This window comes from Ailuropoda melanoleuca, chromosome 8 (genome assembly GCF_002007445.2).
Source record: "Ailuropoda melanoleuca isolate Jingjing chromosome 8, ASM200744v2, whole genome shotgun sequence".
Classification (NCBI taxonomy): Eukaryota; Metazoa; Chordata; class Mammalia; order Carnivora; family Ursidae; genus Ailuropoda; species Ailuropoda melanoleuca.
The window spans coordinates 957687-977033 of NC_048225.1; the positions used below are offsets into that span (position 1 = coordinate 957687).

General features: G+C 47.6%; 2 protein-coding genes across 2 annotated transcripts in view; both read right to left on the reverse strand.

The window, feature by feature from the left end:
• LOC100477912 (stromelysin-1) overlaps positions 1 to 1484 on the reverse strand; it is a 5363-nt gene extending 3879 nt beyond the window's left edge. The window contains exons 1-4 of the mRNA XM_034665610.1: positions 1380 to 1484; positions 534 to 778; positions 295 to 443; positions 52 to 177 (exon numbers count right to left, since the gene is read on the reverse strand). Of these exons, the coding sequence (XP_034521501.1) occupies positions 52 to 177; positions 295 to 443; positions 534 to 778; positions 1380 to 1484 (625 nt within the window). The remainder of the gene's footprint in view (positions 1 to 51; positions 178 to 294; positions 444 to 533; positions 779 to 1379) is intronic.
• Positions 1485 to 10443: 8959 nt separating this feature from the next.
• On the reverse strand, positions 10444 to 17874 carry MMP1 (matrix metallopeptidase 1). Its single transcript, XM_034665647.1, is given in 12 exon segments — positions 10444 to 10978; positions 11121 to 11224; positions 11752 to 11914; positions 13374 to 13507; positions 15245 to 15362; positions 15476 to 15631; positions 16364 to 16489; positions 16730 to 16793; positions 16795 to 16879; positions 16969 to 17046; positions 17048 to 17211; positions 17628 to 17874. Coding segments are annotated over 12 exon segments (1398 nt in total). The 5' UTR covers positions 17733 to 17874; the 3' UTR covers positions 10444 to 10877.
• Between the last annotated feature and the right edge of the window lie 1473 nt (positions 17875 to 19347).

Here is a 19347-nt window from a genome sequence, read left to right on the forward strand (position 1 = left end):
AAATCTGAAGAAATCACCCACCCACATCCTTCTGAGAGACGTGGAACTAACCGGAAGTATCCCTCGTCCATGGCTCGTCATCGTCAAAGTGCGCATCTCCGTAAATGCCGGGCCCGGGCGGGTAGGCATGAGCCAGAACTTTTCCAGGTCCATCAAAGGGGATAAAGTCTCCATGATCTAACAGAGAAAATGTTTTTATTGGAAAGATAGATAATTAAGATCTCTTTGGAACATCCCCCCACCCCACAACAGCAACTGGATAAATGGATGCATTTCATGCTTTTGTTTTTTTACCTCTAACTGCAAATAAGATCTTTATGTCAGCCTCTCCGTCGTCAGCCTTGGAGAAAGTCAGTGGAGTCACCTCCTCCCAGAGGCTCAGAGCTTTCTCAATGGCAGAATCAACAGCGTCTCTTGGCAAATCCAGCATATAATTCATAATCCTTGATGAGAAACATTGAAGATGTTATTTTCTCCTGTATAGTCATTTACAAAATCTCGGTATTATGTGAGAACCTGTTTGGACCCATCACCTGTAAGTAAGGTGTGTTTTCCTCCACCTCGGCATGCCAGGGAAGGTGGTGAAGTCGCCGACATCGGGGACCCCACACCTGGGCTTGTGCATCATCTCCAGAGTGTCCGAGTCCAGCTTCCCCGTCACCTCCAGCCCGAGGAACTTCTGCATTTCTCGGAGTTTTTCAACAACAGGACCACCGTCCCTTCTTCTAACAAATGGTTTGGTATCTTTTGCAAGGTTGTAGTAATTTTCCAGGTATTGCTAATGGGATATTAAAGAACAAAAATTCAACTGAATGACTTTAAAGATCAAATTGGCATCAAATAGTTCATGAGTTAGTCAGCAACCCATTTAGGACGTGTAAAGGAGCTCTGTCCAACTATAAAAAAGGAAAGGTTTTTAAAGGCAGAAAGGGGGCAGAAATTTATACTGTTAATATAGAGCTGGTTCAAGACTGAAGTGGGATCAATTCTTTTGCCTAAACATGGCAAGTAACGATATGAACATTACCTGAAATTATTTGAAAAATTAAAATGAACATGTTCCTCCTATTTCAACCAAAGAAATTCTAAAGCCAGAAAAGTTTCATGCAGTCTCATTTGCTCGTCTCATTTGGCCCCAAAGCAGCTGCTAGTATTTTGTTATACAAGCCTGAGTAATTCTAAGCCCTTCCTGCCCCTTGCTTCCCTTTCTTTGTTCAAACGTAAGGACAACCCATCTCTAGCCCTTTAATGTTTCCAGTGCTAACTTAGTCCAGCACAGTAACTACCAATCAAAGCATTGTTTGTGTTGCAAGACCAAGCAGGCACATTTGTTCCTGCTGCTGGGAGGGCGCGTGGCTGCAGTGGCCACCATGACGTACCTGGACAAAATCCGTGGTTGAGCCCTCCTTCCTCGCTGCTCCATTCAGTGGATACGCGGAGCAGACTGGCAGACATAACAGCACGAGGATGGCAAGATGCTCCATTCTCACGGTCCTTATCTCAGGAAAACACCCTTTTTTTCCTATTGGCTTCTGTGTCCCCCCTCCAGTGGCGGTCCTTTATAGGGCAATGCTGCTTTTATGTGAAGCGTGATTCACACATGTGTTTTCTTTTAATCTGAACATCAAGAATACTCATAAACATTGAATGTAAAGACTTCCCCTTTTAAACTTGGGTAAGGAAAGAATGATTGATTTCCCAGAAATGGTTTCTGTGTTGGCACAGAGGAAAAGGAATGGACTATTCACCTCAACGTGAAGAGCCTGGTAAAATGTCACATGTGTAGACTTTTGAAAGCAGTGCAATTTTCTTTTAAAAAGACTATATTTTAAACTCAAATGTAAGTGGGTTAAGAATAAGTAGATGCATGGAAAGAAATTCCAGGTAAAACTGCTCTGAATGTGGGCATTGTTATCTAGAAGACCCTAGGAGAGATATTTCATTGCTTGAGTTCCAGATCTCAGTCGTTACTAATTTTCAGATGGATTTACTGTCCCTGGGGAGGGGGCGGGCACGGAGTGGAGGGAGCAGGTGCTGGAAAGGAGGGTCCGTTGAGGAAGGAAGGAGCCACGGATACTTCTGCCTTGCTCGCTCATTCTGAGTGGATGCCACGCATTTCAGAGTGGAAGACTTGCTTACAGTAACCACTCTGTAAAAACTCATTACCTTGGAATCAATCAAATTGCATCTTAGACTGAAAAATACCTCCTACCTTCTTCTTTGCTTTTCAAAAAATCTTCTTTTCATCCTCATTTCCTCCCTGCCTCCCCTGCCAAGTGCACAGGAGGAGACGGGTGGAGATTTGTCACAGGGAGTGATGGCAGGTCCTCCCCAGCACCACTCACCTCTGCACATACATCACACATTCTCTCTCCTTCTTTTCTCTGCCCAGTGGGGTGTTTTTCACATCATAAGTCTGCAATAACTTATTTTTATCGAATTCACCTATTAGTATGGAGAACCCTAAAATTTTTGTGGAGTAGAATTCTGATTTTTCTCTCACCAAAGCTAAATTAACTCTGCCATGCCTGAAGGGCATGTCCCATTGACGTGACGGGACTGTCAGTTCCTGAGTGTGCAGGAATAGCCCCTTCCCGCACAGAAGCCTGCTGACTGCACGGGGAGGGCTTCCAAGAGGAGGTGGCTCTGGGGCCAGCGGGTTAGCTCGGGCGCGGTGGCATGGTCCTCAGCCTGAGAGTGGGGTGGGCTGATAGCTGGACTCAGAGCATGTGTCTCGTCTCTGTGGGCCAATGTTTTGTCGTCTGTAAAAATGGGGTGGACCTCCCCTCACTCGTGGGGTTGTCACGTATGTTTTATGCTGGGAACAAGTCTTCTCTGACTGGCTCCCAAATCTTCACCCGACGAAGCATGCTGGCCTGACCAGCCATTGGCAATGCTGCAGGCACCGATCCAGCGAGCTCGGGGATGCCTGGTCTCCACGGGAGTCATCATTTTATTGGTGTTGGCAGATCTCATTCTGTGGTAATGACACAGTGAAAGTTCGTGTGTAATGAGAGGTGTGATTGTAACTGTCTGACACCAAAGCACGTGTCTCATGGGAGTGACGCTGTGTGAGCGCTGTTAAAGACCTGGAGCGGGAGGAGTCCTGGGTTTGCCTGTAAGTTATTGGTTACGTTGTTGAACACATTAGAGTGCGTCCATGGTCAGGCAAGCATAGAATTGTTCCTTAAAAAGGCCGAAATCTTTGTAGGCATATACCACCGTATGCCAGGCCCTAAAATGTGTGTAATTCCTAATGGTTAGAACAACCCAATGGGGTAGATTAGGATCGGAAAAATTAATTAGTAAATGCAAGGACAGCCAGCTAACAAGTGGAGATGATTAGTCAGAATCCTAACGTTACAGACGCCTGGGGGGCTCAGTCAGCGAAGCGTCTGTCTTCGGCTCAGGTCATGATCTTAGAGTCCTGGGATCGAGTCCCTCATCAGGCTGCCTCCTCAGGGGGAGTCTGCTTCTCGCTCTGCCTCTGCCCCTCCCCCTGCTTGTGCGCACTCTGTCTCTCCCTCTCAAATGAATAAATAAAATTAAAAAAGAATCTTAACCATTACCACTTACGTTTTTACCAAAAGCCTCTTCTCTTGCCTTGTGAACCTTGGCTCTCACCCCAACGCTGTTGTCTCACGTTTTGACACTTCCTGTTTTTCTCCTTCTCGAGACTGTTGCCTGAAATCGCTCCAGCTTACCTGTTTGGCTTCTGTTCTTAACTCTGATCATCTCACTAATCCAGGCTTTTATTTTGATCCGTGTCTCCCTGCCGTGTGCCCTGCAGCTTTTGGCCTGCTGTCTGTCAGAAGGTGGAGGAAGGCCAGCGATGTATCCCCCAGACTGAGAAGGCACCTTAATGCCCCAAACAAAGCAAGCCCCCTTAGTGTTTACACAGTTTGATCTGGGTAACTTACAGACCGGGGGGCCAGGTGGGCAATCCGGGCGGCGCTCGACCGCTCTCCCACATACCCGCCCCTGCCCCGGTTTCTCCAGCTTTTACGGAGCCAGGGGCGTGCGGGTGAGCTCACGGGTAGTTCTCTATGGTGGGTGCCACCTGTGAGCCACAGGCGATCTTTGTTAGTTCTCTGAAGTGGTAGGGCCTGTGCGGGAGAGGGGAGAATGCGACAGGAGGCCAAAGATGGAGCCAGTGCTGTCAGACCTGCCGCACCTGGGCCTCACGGAAATCATCCAGATGGAGCACAGACCATGACTCAATGCGCCTGCAGCTAAGCCTGAGAAATGCAGTGCTCCCCGCCCGGGATGGCCCAAATCTTATAAAACTGGTTACCTATCACTTTTCACCATCCAACAACCTCTGATTCTCACACTGTAGGCACACACATGGCCCCAGGTCAGCCATGTCATGACACCAGCCACGGTAATTTGCAACTTCTTCTTTCATTGGAAATCCTGCTATTGTTACAGGTTGGGGTTATCTTGCAAAGCCAGAGACTTCCTTTCCCATGATTTTTTTTTAAAAGATTGTATTTATTTATTTGACAGAGAGAGACAGCCAGCCAGAGAGGGAACACAAGCAGGGGGAGTGGGAGAGGAAGAAGCAGGCTCCCAGCAGAGGAGCCTGATGTGGGGCTCGATCCCGGGACTCCGGGATCACACCCTGAGCCGAAGGCAGACGCTTAACCGCTCTGCCACCCAGGTGCTCCCTTTCCCATGCTTTTAATACCACTTTGACTGCTTCAGATGGAAACACAGCTTACTACTGAATTTTCACCCATTTTATTTCCCTTAGTCATTTAGGTGAAGATTTTAGGTCACAACTTTTTGCCATGAAAATGACGATCCACTAAGGAGACAAATGGTGGGGGGGGGTTGTTTGTTTGTTTGTTTGTTTGTTTGTTTTGATAGAAAGAAGCCTGTGAGAGAGGAGAGTAACAAAGATGAAAAATTCTGGGCTTAGGATGATGTGGGAAAGAAAAGGCAACAGTCATTTCTTCAATACTTTCTATGGGGCAGGTTCTGTGCCGGGCGATGTAGCCTTGTCTGTCTTCAGGAAGGCCCCGGGAGTTTGCACTCGTTTTCTTCGCTCACAGATAGGAAATGAAGCTACAGAAAAGTCCAGGTCGTTTGGTTAAGATCTCAGAGTGTTGAATGGCAGAGCAGAGCTCCTGGCTCCCACTACAATTAGTTGGCCAGCACAGTGCCTCTTCAAGACACATGGACTAGGTCTAGGAAAAAAGCTACTCCTTCCCCTTATTGTAGCATTTGGGGCTAAATTCTCCCCTAAGCCTCCAACTAGAGAAGCTAAACTTTTGATTGAAGCCAAATCAAAACACAAACAAGCAAATACCCTACTTTTCAGTGCATCTGGGCTCATAGAAAGTAAGGGAAATCTTCAACCATTCCTCCTAAGTCCCTCCATGCTGAAATTCTGCAGCTGGGCCGATTTGCTCCAGGAAAGCAGTCACGTCTGGCGCGGTCGCTGTGATGCTACCTGCTTGGTGAGTTTATGGAGGTCCGCCATCACCCGCCATGGTTCATCCTGTTTAAGCAAGGGCCGGATGATAAACTGAATGGGGTTGTGATAGGGACTACCCTCCCTGTTGCTTTTAAGTCCTTGAGGGTATGGCTGCTTTTTGCAATCCTTCAGGATGTAGTATTGTTTTTTTGTTGCTTCTAATTTACCATCTTGATAGAGGATGTAGAGGGGAGCAGTTTCAGAGGCTTCCCGCTCATCCTTCCTACTCCAAGGTTCTAAGTCCCCAAGTCAGCAAACCAAGAGGCAAGTTTGACCAAAGAGATAGCCACACGATGTGTCCATGGACCCACTGGACCCAGCGTGAGCTTGAGTCAGAACTTTCTTTATCACTAATTTTCATAAGACTTCTTTCTTTTTTCTAAAGTTTTTATTTAAATTCCAGTTAGTTTACATACAGTGTAATAGGAGTTTCAGGTGTAACTTAAGGCTCCTTTCTGAACTAGAAGGTCAAGTTGCTATTTTGAGATCTCTTTATCAGTGTCCCTCCCGATCTGGTATCCAATTGTTTTGAAAAATCTAGACACTCCTCTTTCCCCAAAGCACAGTTACCTTGGTAAATGGACACGAGTCCCTTTGTGGGGATAACTTGCCACATGCACGTGCACTCATGCACACACACGGACACAGGCTAAGTGTTTGTTATGGACTGAATTTTGTCTCCTCCAAAATTCATATGTTGAAGTCCCAGCCCCAGTGACTCAGGATGGGACTGCATTTGGACATAGGGTCTTTAAAGAGTCAACTGAGTTGGGGGCACCTGGGTGGCTCAGTTGGTTAAGCGTCTACCTTTGGCTCAGTTCATGATCTCGGGGTCCTGGTATCGAGTCCCATTTTGGGGCTCCCTGCTCATCAGGGAGCCTACTTCTCCCTCTGCCTGCCACTCTCCCTGCTTGTGCTCCCTCCCCCTCTCTCTGTCAAATAAATAAATAAAATCTTTTATAGAAAAAAAAGGATCAACTGAATTAGAACGAGGTCCTAATCGAATATAACTGGTGTTTGTATTCAAAGAGGAGATAGGACACTGGCACATTCAAAGGAAAGACCACAGGAAGGCATGGGGAGAAGATGGCCATCTACAAGCTAAGGAGAGAAGCCTCGGAAGAACCCATCCTGTCAACACCTTGATCTCAGAATTATAGCCTCTAGGATCCTGAGAAAGTCAACTGCTGTTGTTTAAGCCACGCAAGCTGTGGTATTTGCCACAGCAGCCCTAGCCCACTACCACAGCCCCTGTGAGGAAGGGTCTTTCTTATGTACTAACATATGTACGTAGGTATGAAGGAGGACCCTTCCTCAAGGAGACCTAGCCTCCTCTGCAATCAATGAGCTTGAGGTTGTAAACCTTGTGAGATTTGGAAATTAAATGAGAAACAAGGATTTTCTATGTAACTGATATTGGCAATTTTTGATTTTTAAAAATGTAAGTTCAGCACTCCTTCTCCTGGCTGTTCGTCTGCTAGAAACACATGCTCTGATTAAGGCCCTTCTAGAACCATTCTAGCGTCCCTGTTAGAGTTGCTTTTGTTTACCTTGCTTTTGATGGTGAAGTGTGCCATCTGCCCCTTCCCTCATGCTAAGGACGCTAGAGCAAGCACACCTCACACTCTCACCCCCACCCCACAGAGAACAACCATCACTGCGTATCTCTGAGGCACCAGGATGTCCTGTCACTAGTGCATTCTGTGTGGCCTCTGTGACGGCAGTGCCCTCAGGACCAGGAGGAGTCCAGGGCTGGGTCCTCCAATCTCATGTAATAAATCCGTTCTAAGATTCCCATCTCCCTATGGTTTCGGGCTCATCCGCTAACACTGCAGTACACAAGGCTGGGCGCATCTACCACACACACTGTACAGCACCGTTGTGTCCCAGGCAGAGCCTCCAGGGCAGCAGGGTGTTGAACAAAGTCCTGGTTTCCTGGCCAGAATATCGACTCTCACGGATGAGTGCACCAGGTTAATAAATTCTTCCCTGTCCAGCCTTACGTGCCCCCATCCTGGTCCAGTGCCTTTCAAGCCCACTCCCAGACATGTCCCCTGGCTCCTGGTGATACTTTAGGGCCATACTCTCTACTTCCTTTGGTTTGTACGCAACGTCCTGCCATAGCTAGGATTTGAACTGTGTTCAGACCTGACCTTAGTTATTTGCCTGGAAACAGCGAGCAAAGGAAGCAACTTGGGAGGAGGATAAGCCTCAACTTGTGAGGTATTGACTCAGGCGGGGCTTTGTTGATTCCCTGTGCAAGGGTACGTTGCCTTCCTCTGGCAAGGGGAGAGCCTATTCTGCCCATCTGGAGCTTTCAAGAAAATTTAGGTGTTCGGTATTTTCAGATTTGTACCCCCGTTATTCCAGCTTCCTAGTCCAACTTTGCAGTTAGATCAGGGACTGATTTTCAGCACAGCCTACAACAGATGAGGATTTCCTTAAATGTCATTAATGTCTTTGGACTTTCACAGTGTGTCTTCAGTTGATACTTAGCTGCCCTGAACTAATTTCTTTCTTTCTACCAAATTCCCAGTGTGGTTGACAAGCCCACTCCACACTTTCTATAACCCCAGTCCTCCCATGTCATCTAAGTTTCACGGTCAGCTGATGACCCGTTACTCATCGTTCACCTCTATTTCTTCACAATCAACCACAGATAAGAGTCTTAGTAACTGTGATGACACGGTGATACCAAGGGTTATCTCTACCCCACTTCTAACACAAATTAGCGTAATCTGATATTTTTAGAAAGCAGAGCCTGAGATGAAATTTTAGGGGTAGGTACCTACTCAGGCATGTGATCCAGAGAGAGGGCTGGATTGAGGGTTGGGGAGAACAAAACAGGGAAAGTGGAGAGACAATGCAAAGATGGATTACCAGCCAGGCAGAGAGGGGAAATGTCTTGCTTAGAACGGGACCATCCAAGGACCCACTTGAAGTACATCTTAGGAACATCTCTCTGGGGAACGAGAGGGAGATAGATTTCTTCATCTGTGTCTCTCACATTGGTAAAATGATGGCTCCACAAGCAACTGATCTTCTCACCTGTAGGTCGCTTGTGCGTGAGTTCTGAGTGAGTTCCAGAGCAGAGCTGGATGCAGCAGCCACAGAAAGGGCACGTGAACCCCGGAGCAGAAAGTACAGGCCTGACGAGAGCAGCTAGAAGGCTGGAAGTTGGTTTCAAACCTGGACGGAACCAGTCCCTGCTGCAACGGCTGGAAGACAGGAGGCCCAGGGAAGATCTGCAGAAGTCATGTGCACTGAGAACCTCTATGGCTCAGCAAGGGCACTCTTAGGTATATAACCAACAGAAATGCCTCCGTAAGCGCAGCATTATTTATAAAAAACCCCAAATGTTAACAAATCAAAGTGCATCGCCAGTGGATGAAGTGCAGAAACGTGATGTTGAACGCAGGGAAGAAGATAAGGAGAAAATAAACTTGATCTAATTTCGTTCATCTCAGAGGTTCAAAGTTAGCATGGTGATTGCCTCTGGGAAATAGGGAGTGTGTAGAGGACGCGGTCGGTCGTGTTTCCAGACCCGCGTCGGCACCAGGGCACTCACCCTCCTGGCTACTTCGGGGAACAGCGGCTTGCTGTTCCCACTTGTCCCGTTTCCTTGCCAAATGGGAGCCGCCCTGCCTGGGAGCTATGCCCCTCCCCCAAACCATACCTCAGCTGAGGACTGGTTGACACAGGGGTACAAAAACCTGGCCCCTTTGTCTCATGGTGGGACTAACTGTGATTCAATGTCTGCTCCAGAGCCCTTGCTCCTGAGTTCGGAGCAATCTGCGACCACATTCTGTAGCTGTTTCTCTGCTCGAAAGTGTTTTGCCCGCTCTTCTCCTGAGAAAACCCCTCCCCCCACGGCCCCGCTGAACTATTCCTGTTTTAGGCTCTGATTCTAGTGAGCTAGGCTGACACAGTGTTGAGCAGTGATCGGGGATCTTGTGGGGACCTGCTGTGTCCCCGGTGACGTTCTCTTTCTTCATCCTGGGTGAGAGTTACATGGGTTGTTCACTTTGTCATAACTCAGTGATAGGAATGTTAATGCTTGCTCATTTCTCTGTATTTATGTTACACACATTTCAATATCAAAATGTTTATTAAAAGGGGGGAGACTTGGCCAAAGGAGAGGTTACACTTCTTTCCAAATTCTTGACTCGAGAACTGTCTGCCTCTGAACCATGAGTACCTTAAAATATTCATAAGGCTCTCTATGTACTTGGAAATTTCGCCAACACCATGAACACCCCCAATCTCCTCCTTGTGGGGCTCAGCTACCACCCGAGGACTCCGCTTACATTAGCATCCTCCCAGATGAGGCGTGAACACCTTGATCAAGCAAAACTAGATTGTGCTGCCTTCACAAAATCTACACTCTCAGTGGCTGAGAACAAAGTCTATTTCTTAAGCAAAATCTACTGAGGTTTGGATTAATCGTTTGGAGTGTTGGCCTGAGAATTCAGGTCCATCTTGTGGAAGCTGCAGCTGGGCTTCCACGAGCCCCAGAGCAAGCTGAGGGCCACTGGAGAAATTTGCACCGGCAATCGCATGTTTCCATCTGGAGGTGATACGGGTCCCCGCTGGGCACCAGGCACCAGCCGCCCCTCCTCCACAATGGCAGGGAGAGGGACCCTGGGACAGCAGAGCCCCCCACGTGGTCAGAGGGAGAAATCTCTACCAGACTGTCACTGCTTTTACCGACAACCCAGCTTGGAACCTTTAGACGGACCTGAGAAGTAGGTTTTAACCTCTTCTGCATGATGTAAATTCCGTGAAAATGGGGGGACCTTCCAATTTGGTGTATATCCTAGTGTCCCACGTGAATATTTTGCGCATTTGTCTATTCCCACTTCAAATTTGAAAACTAATCTCTGGAAGTTTGACTTTATCATCAGGAAATAATCGTGTAATAAATATACTAGAAAGTTTATAAAACAGTAGAGACACGGATGGCTTTTTTCGAAACACACAGCACTTTATTTTCTGTAATGAAAGTTGTTCCTTGCATATTAGGACAGTCTAGTGGCTGCTCTTACGTTTGTGAACGGTTTTGCGCTGGTGAAGACTCGCATCTCCGGCCGCCTCTCTTGAAGAGCTGCCCTCCAGGATCGACGTCAGGGTCTTATACTTTGCAAAAGCCTTTTTTTTCTTTGCAAAACTGACCCATTTGAATCCACAAGCCGTGAGCCTGACTTTCTTAGCTCTCAGCTGTGGAACTAAACTACAGCACGTCGCCTTCTCAAGCATGAACAGTGCGTGCAGAACGAGGTGTAAGAAGAGTTATGCTTCATAGCTCTGGGTTTTATTTGAACAAATGACTCTTCAGGAAGACACGTCTTTGGGCTCTTGAAATGTATTTTTCTGTTGCAACTGTTGGTCAATTCCTTCAGCAGTTGAACCAACTGTTAACTCTGTCAATACTCAGAATTCTCTTAGTTTGAAGATCAAATTTGTATTGTGTGGTTCCATGAACGATATAGAAAAAGCCTGGAAATAAACAAAAGAGACTTACTACGTTATACAAATGATCTCTGGGTTTAACCTGAATTCTTGAAAAACCCTGCCATTTGTGAGAATAAATATTTTTGGCACTTGTTCCAAATATATATATATATATATATTCACTTACCGTATTTCTGGAAAACAGCATCAACTTTATGGCCAATCCCAGGAAAGTCAGTTGCTATCGCTCTGGGATAACCTGCATCCATGGATCGTTTATATTCGTCATACCTGGTCAAAAAGTAATTGGAAACATCAGAACGTGTTAACTGTGTAGACTTCTCCAAGTGATTACAGGGAACGTGCAGCAGGACTCTTACAAGAACTTTTAACCCCATAGGTCTTGTGTAGCATGGGGGACGGGGAGGTAGGACGGTGGGTGATAGGAGATTTTTAAGGTCCCTCTCAATGCCAACAACTAATTCTAATTCTCCAGGAGGTACTGCACATTGTCTTACTACGGTAAACTGCAATGAAAGATACATTCCTATCGGCAGAAGGGGCTCTGTGAAGGTCAGTGCCTTGCTTCTTAGCTGTCCTTTTCCAAATTCAGCCCCATGTGCTCCCTGCATTCCCAGTGCAAGTGCTGCATGACGTCACCAACCACGGACATGGCTGCTAGACTGGTTATAGCCATTCACAGAGACGGCAGCTAGCCAAGGCAGTATGAGACTCATTTGGAAATGGTTCAATCTAGAATGTTCTCTCTAGGTAGAAAGAGGGGTGGTGCACTGACATGTTCTGCACTCAGTCTTTACCTCCAGTACTTGTTAGCAACAAAGAAGTATGTTTTTCCACTTTCTTCGTCAGAAACAGCAGCATCGATGTTCTTCACAGTTTGAGGGAAGCCAAAGGATCTGTAGATGTCCTTGGGGTATCCGTACAGCATTTCCTGCCCCTGAGCAGCCCAGTACTTATCACCTGCCAATCAAAAAAAAAAAAAAGATGAAAATACTTGTCCAGGGCACCGGAAGACAGTGTGCTGATTTCCAGCCATGTTCTCAGCTTCCCACATTAGAGCTGTGTCCTGGCTGCACATTAGAACCGTGTAGGGAGATTTTTAAAGATATCGATGCTAATAACATAGCCCAGATCAATTAAATTAGTATACAGTTTATAGTTTCCTACATGATTCTAATCTGCAGTGAGCTTGGAGAGCGACTGGCTTGTGGGGTTGAGGGTTTCTTCCAAAGCCAGATGTTCCAGTGACTGAAGAGTTCATTGTGCTACGTCAGCGATACAAGGCTCACTCCTCTAGCTGCCCGTGGGCTGTGGAAGTTCACACCAGTGGTTTCCCAAAGGCCAGAGGGTTGCAATGACTCACAATCTGTAATGACTTGCAACCTTTGTAAATAAAAACCACTGCATCTGACTAGAACACAGGCCAAGTGAGTAACCGTGCTGTGTCCAGATCTGTGTATTTATACTTGGTAAGCCCCACAGCACATAAAACTGGTCTTAGATCTCGAAGCCAGGATTATTCTCACAGCGCAAATACACTCATTTACCCCTTATGAAAAAGCAGCTTGAAACTTGGCGCATCTAAAATCCTATTTAATTTTGTGATAGAAGGGCCAGAAAGCGTGTGTCAATGTTTTTTGCCCATCTGAACAGCATTCGATCCTCTGGCTGGTCAAGTGCTCTAACGCTTGTGCGTATGAGGCCAAGCACCTATCTGCAGGAATACTGGTGTTTGGCATAGGGCCTTCAAAGCCAAGAGCCCATCATTGGATTATGTTTCATTCTGACAGAATCCAAGAAGTTTGCCCCATTCGATTCATGGTAGGACTTGTCATATTTTAATGTACATAGAAATTGCCCCGGAATCTTGTTAGAATTCCAGACGGTCTGGAGTGGGATCCAACCCCTCAGATGGACCTTGAGGACATCATGCTAAGTGAGAGTCTGTTTCTAACAGACTCCCCAGGGATGTCCACGCTGCTGGTCTGAGGACCGTACTTTGACAACTGGCTGCCAGGGCCGCCGCTCCCTCCCTCAGGAGACCCACTGGTATTAAAATCGGTCTCTAGGAAATCTGGACGCTTGAATGTTTCCGTGTCATCCGCTCTATCCTGTGGCCCAGCCCCGCCCTTCTGTTCCTGAGCATCTCCAGGGTGGGTACGTAAGTAGTTTGCAGAGGAAACGCTTCCGTAAGTCCAGGTTCATGGATGGGCAGGACACACATAGATACGCTTTTTATTTAAAATGACTCAGAGTTGCACTAGGTTATGCTTAGTTAAGATGATGGACTCCCATCGGTGTGATACGTGAGATCGCCCGATTTTCCAAAGGCCACGGAGAGAAAGTGGCCAGGACTCACTTATATTCAGCCGCAGAGCAGATGAATTCACAGTAACGGAACAGTAGGGGGAAGCGTTACCTTTGAAAAACCGGATTTCGTCTCTCTCAGCAAATTCATAAGCTGCCTGAAGTCCACTTGGCAGGTTTGGCCAGAAAGTAGAAATGAAATTGAGCTCAACTTCCGGGTAGAAGGGATTTTGGCGCATGTAGAACCTGATTTGGAAAAAAAATGGAAAAGGTTTTGATCTCCTGGAGGCAAGGGCGGGCTGACCTTTCACAAACACATCCGACCCAACCACCCTCAAGAACATAAACAGTCACACGCAGCAAAGAATTACAAAGGGACCAGTTGTGCACAAATTCTCACAATCTAACCACTGGCTTTGGCGGAGCCTTTGGGAGCCAGTGGCCCAACGCCCGTGGCCGGAACCCACTGCTGGTCGCCGACGTCCAGGGCACACCGGTGGCAGCGGCCTCTCCCCCGCACCACGCCTGACCAACACCCTACGAGAGCCTGGTACTCTCATCTCGCAGATGAGAGACCGAGGTCGGGGAGGTGAAGGGAGCTGTTTATGGCCACATAGCTGATAAGAGAGAGGCAAAGGTTAACTTTAGACTCAGGTCTGGCAGCCATTCCGTTCCTCCTCCTTGGGTTGGTTCTACAGCCCACAGGGAAGACTGTGGCCCCCGCCATTGGCAGCCTGACAGGCAGCTCCGATCCCGCCTCTGCTGGCTGTGAGACCCTGGGCTAGTCTGTTACCGTCTCTAGCCTCCCATGGCTTCGTGACTTGGTCACACATAAGTGATCTCAGTGTCCTTTCAGTTCCTGCGAATCCTAGATTTGTGCCTGTACCTTGAAGAAATCCCTCACATTCTTGCTTTGATAGGTGTGTCCTGCTCCTTTCAAACCAACTATGTCCTTGCACAGCCTGTCTTGGAGTCACACCCTGTATGGTTTGCACCCAGCCTTGTCCTTAGTAGAGGAGAGGACAGAAAGCATTTGGAACCAATACCCTCCATTCTAGGGTGGATATGACCACAGACAGAGTGATGAAACAGACGGACAAGACTCCAGGAAGAGCAGCTAAGTAGTGAGCCCATCAGAGCACCCCTCCTTGCTATGTGCTGACATGCTGGCCCTTCCTCAGCACTGATCGTTCTGTGGACGGCCTCACTCAGAAAAAGACTGTATTACTCTCTTGTACGGTCCTGTAGGAATCAGGATGGTGCAGTCAGCAGGCCTGCGTCTCGCATGTGAGAGGACCCTAGCATTTGTGAGGCCACATGCTGCAGAGGGGGCTCCAGGGCCTTCCTGAGAGAAGAGAAGCATGTGGTGACCGCCCATATCTGCTTACGGGAGGAACCCCATGAACTTGGGGATTTTCCCCACGATGGCTCCTTCCCTTCTCTAGGTCTCTGCAGATCACTGGCGTGGGGTGGGAGCATCTTTCCTGGGATAGAGTGGCCACAGCCCTGCTCAGCATGATGGTGCCGTGAAAAGCATGGGTTTGTCCTCACAAGGTACTAACACTCCTCGACCATGTTTCATCATGAGGAGGGGCACTAATGAGGAGAGCTGGGGAGTGGGGGTCAGAAGATCGGTTACCGCTCTGTCACCGGAGAACCCCGTGCCTTGAGAGCATCTCTCCCTTCTCCCTGCCTTACCTGACTGATCTGAAAAATGGGATTCTATTCACTGAATTTTCTATTTCAATGGTATTTTTTTCTGAGAACCAAACAACAGAATACATGTGGGGAAAAAAGCTGTTACAAGTTCATCACATTGTGCAAATGCATGAAATTGCTCACATTTAATTATAATTATAATTATGTATGCAAACAAGTGTAAGGTAAATAATGTGTGTGCACAGTAGTGGCCCACCGGCACCCACGGCTGTGAGCGCTGTTATTACTACAAACACGAAACACAAAATGGAGCTGATGGCCTACCTGTCTTTAAAGAACATCACTTCTCCCCGAACTGTAGTGATAGCATCAAAGACTAGGTTACTATCACACACCTGTGGTGTTTGGGGGCCTGTTGGCTGGACCGGATTCGGGGAAGGTCCTAAAAGAAAAAGAGATCTGCAGTTAGTTCTGCCTGGTGTTGGACAGCTTCTTAGAGGAGACAGGTGATGGCTGTTCTAACGGCCCCTCGTCCCTAATCTTCTGTACACTCACCGTATATGGCCTGGATGGCACTGATGTCATCCTGAGAGAGCTGGACATCACCATCGTACATGTAGTTGGGGTACATCAGAGCCCCAATATCAGTAGAATGAGAAAGTCCAAGGGAATGACCCAACTCGTGGGCCGCCACACGATACAGGTTGTAATCTAAAAGGTCCAATAAACCCATTAGCGATTACTTGAAGTGTTCTCAGTTTTGAGACATGTAGTTAAGAAGGAATCCACAACTGTACAAGGACTAGAGCTCATATTTTTGTGTAGCTTTTTGAAATAGCTATAAAACTCTTCCCCAAAGACGGGAGGACTGGAGGCTTTTATTAGTAGTGAGGACCCAGGCTAAAGCCCAAAGCCTGTGTTCACACTGGTAAAGTGAAAAACCAAGCTTGCCAGCTCTGAGTCCAGCACAGATCGGCCAGCCCTGTCAGGGCTTAGATGTCGCGCATTGGTTCACGGAGAAGCAATGGAGTCCTAGTAACAGTTTTTTTCTTCCTATATACAAGCTGATATGTGCCTATGCTGGAAATTTTGGAAAACACAACCTCTCCCCCCTTAATTTTCACATAATCTTACTAACACTGTTGAATTTTGGTGTGTTCTTCTAATAAAAAAATAATTCTATGTAGGTGCCCACAAGAAAAACATTAAGATTTTCAACATTTTTTAATAGAAATTTTAGAGTGGCCTATTTGCAGCCAAAGAGGTGTTATTACTAACAGAAATACCCTTCTCTTCCAGTTTTCTAAATGTATCATTAATTTTATAAGTGATACTAGAAAAATACATACTTCTACGAAAGCGTTCTTTCAGTTAAGCCAAGCAATATTTCAATGAAGCAAGAAGGGATGGGGCAATGGAGAGAGACAAGATGAGTTGACTTACTTCTGTAATCGTTGGTCCATGTTTCATCTTCATCGAAATGAGCATCCCCTCCAAGATTTGGGCCTGGTGGAAACGCATGAGCGAGGTTTCCGTTGGGTCCATCAAAGGGAGAATTGTCGTAGTGATCTGTCAGAAACAGAATTCGAGAAGCGTCCCTCTTGGTTCCAATTTAGGCTAACCCAAGAGAGAAAGCATTGGCTTTGCTGAGAGGCCAAGAGACTTCCATCAAATATGATACAGTCTCCTTCCTTAAGCCTATAACATCAACACCCCTTTAAACAAGTTCTTCCAGATGCAAAGATGAAGGGCTTTAGGGGCGATCGAACTTAAGGTGAGAATACTGCTGTGGTGACAAGAAGAGCTTACCTCCCCAGACAAAGGATATCATGATGTCTGCTTGACCCTCAAAGATCTTGGTGAAGGTCAGGGGGCGAGACGTTACTCCAGAGTCGAAAGGCTTTCTCCATGGCACTGTCCACATCTGCTCTTGGCAAATCTGGGGTGTAGTTTTCAATCCTTGAAATGAAATAAAACAGACGTAAGGACTCATTGCTTACGGCTCTGATGGGAAATAGCGCCCTCGCTCCGGTGCTCGGTCTGCTTACCTGTAGGTCAGGTGTGTGTGCTCCCATCGGGGGGTCCTGTCAGTGAGGACGTACTGAGCCACGTCGGGCACCCCACATGGGCTGCTTCATCACACTCAGGGTGTCAGCATCTATCTTCCCGGTCACCTTCAGCCCGAAGAATTCCTGCATTTGCTTCAGCTTCTCAGTCACCAAGCTGCTGTTCCTCTGCCTTACGATCTGCTTCCCATCGCTCTTCAGATTGTAGTAGTTTTCCAGGTATTTCTGATGAAAGAGAACATTACTGAAGCACTGGACGGGAACTCTTTCTCTTTTCTAAAGATGGACAATAAGAAGTTTTAGCTGAGGTGGAGAACTACTTTTAAAGATGGTGTTTAGATTTCATGGTGGAAATTATTATTGGTGGAGCCTGATCTCCCCACCGCTAGTGAATGTGCAGTCCGCATTACAATTCGTAATTGTAACCTGTCATTCCTTCAGTTCCCACTCACTTCCACCTGGGAAGGGGAAGAGAAGGACCTGCGCACAGCTGGATACTGTTTTGGGGAAAGGGCCCTTCCCAGCAAACATTTCTCCGTGTAAGAAGTCCACCCTCCAATAAACTCCCTCTACTCGGTACTACTGAGCAAAAACGCACAGAGAGGCTGTTGTGTCAGCAGCGTGTGAAAGCCGGCATCTACCTGCACCGTCCGCACGTCCTGGTCCTGGGCTCCCGGGGTGGCTGTCGGGAAGCCGAGGGACCCCACGCCGCAGAGCAGCAGCAGCGGCACAAGAAGGCTGGGCATGCTGGCCTTAGCTCTCCTTCCCGGCTGAAGGACTCTGATGTTCCCCAACGGCCGTCCCAGTGCCTCAGCCTGAAAGCGCCCTCTTTATATGCAGGTCCGCACTTCCAGAAAGCTGGAGGTTGGCTGACTCACGTTTCATAACATCCTCTTTGATTAGCGATGAATAGCTCCAGCAATTATCAGAGATGGTGACGCTTGCAGATTATTTAGATTCACTTGGTGTCGCAATTGTATGATTAATACCAAACAGGACGTGTGTGTGAAGGAAGCACAAGACAGTTGTGTCCAATTCCTTCCTATCCTGTTTGAGCAGCCTTCTAGAGGACTCCATGAGCATTTGGAAAGGTGGGCTTTGCTCCTTGACTGTGCCGGCCGTGACGTGCTCCGGGTTGCACCCCTCTCCCGCTCCTGCTCCCAGGGCGGAGGCCAGGGCTGCAGCGCCTGCAGCGGTGCCGTCTGGTGGCTCAGCATCCGCACGGCCGAAGCTTACAGCCCTGCAGGTGCTCACCACGGGGCAGCGATCCCGCCTTCAGAGCAGCGCCCTTCTGCCTTTGCCATGCCGCCTGGGACACCTCTTCCAGGGTCCCACAGTGTCTCTCGCTCTTTATTCAGGCCCAGGGGTGAGAACCTTGGCTGAGAAACCCCCGTCCACAGGTGGGTTAGGCGATAACTCACACCCTGTGTAGACACTGCCCACTGGCATCATGGGACACAGAGGATCCTTCACTGAAACCCGTCAGAATGGACCATGTGAGGCAGGGGCCGGCAGGAGACCAAGTCTTATTGTCTTACTGGGAGTCTGCTGTCTTTTTTTTTTTTTTTAAAGACTTTATTTATTTGACGCAGAGAGAGAGCGCGCATAAGCAGGGGGAGAAGCAGAAGGAGAGGGAGAGGCAGACTCCCCGCTGAGCAGGGAGCTCTACGCGGGATTTGATCCCAAGACCCTGGGATCATGACCTGAGCCAAAGGCAGACGTTTCCGGGACTGAGCCACCCAGGCGCCCCCTGCTGTCTCAGTTTTAATCATCCTCGCTCCCCTTGATGGGAGCACATCTCTGCTCCTTGGCGTCCGTCAGCGAGGCTTTCCTCTTCGGTGCGTGTGTTCGTGTATTCATGCGTTCATCGGTTCCAATGGTGTTATTTAGCATCTTCCGTGCCCGTTACTGTGGCGGGAGGTTAATTACTAAACGAACATCGTATGGGTGTCTTAAGACGGCTTTAACAGGAGTCCATCTAAAGCTGCTCATACTAGTTTTACCAGAAAGTGCTGGGAGAGAAGAGATGGTAGAGTTGGTCCAACTCTAAATTTTCTGACCTTCATTGATCCTCCTACCGCCATCATAATTTTTGTCAAGTCTCAGTACCATCTCTAGTATTATTTGTATTTTTCTTGAAATTTACAAGTTTTGCCTCATTTTTTAAAAGATTTTATTTATTTGACAGAGAGAGCACACAAACAGGAGGAGGGGCAGAGGGAGAGGGACCTGAGATCATGACCTGAGCTGAGGCAGATGCTTCACCCACTGAGCCACCCAGATGCCCCGAGTTTTGCCTCATTGTAGCGATCGTAACTGCAAAATCATGGTTAATGGGTTATTATTTTTGTATGTGTATTA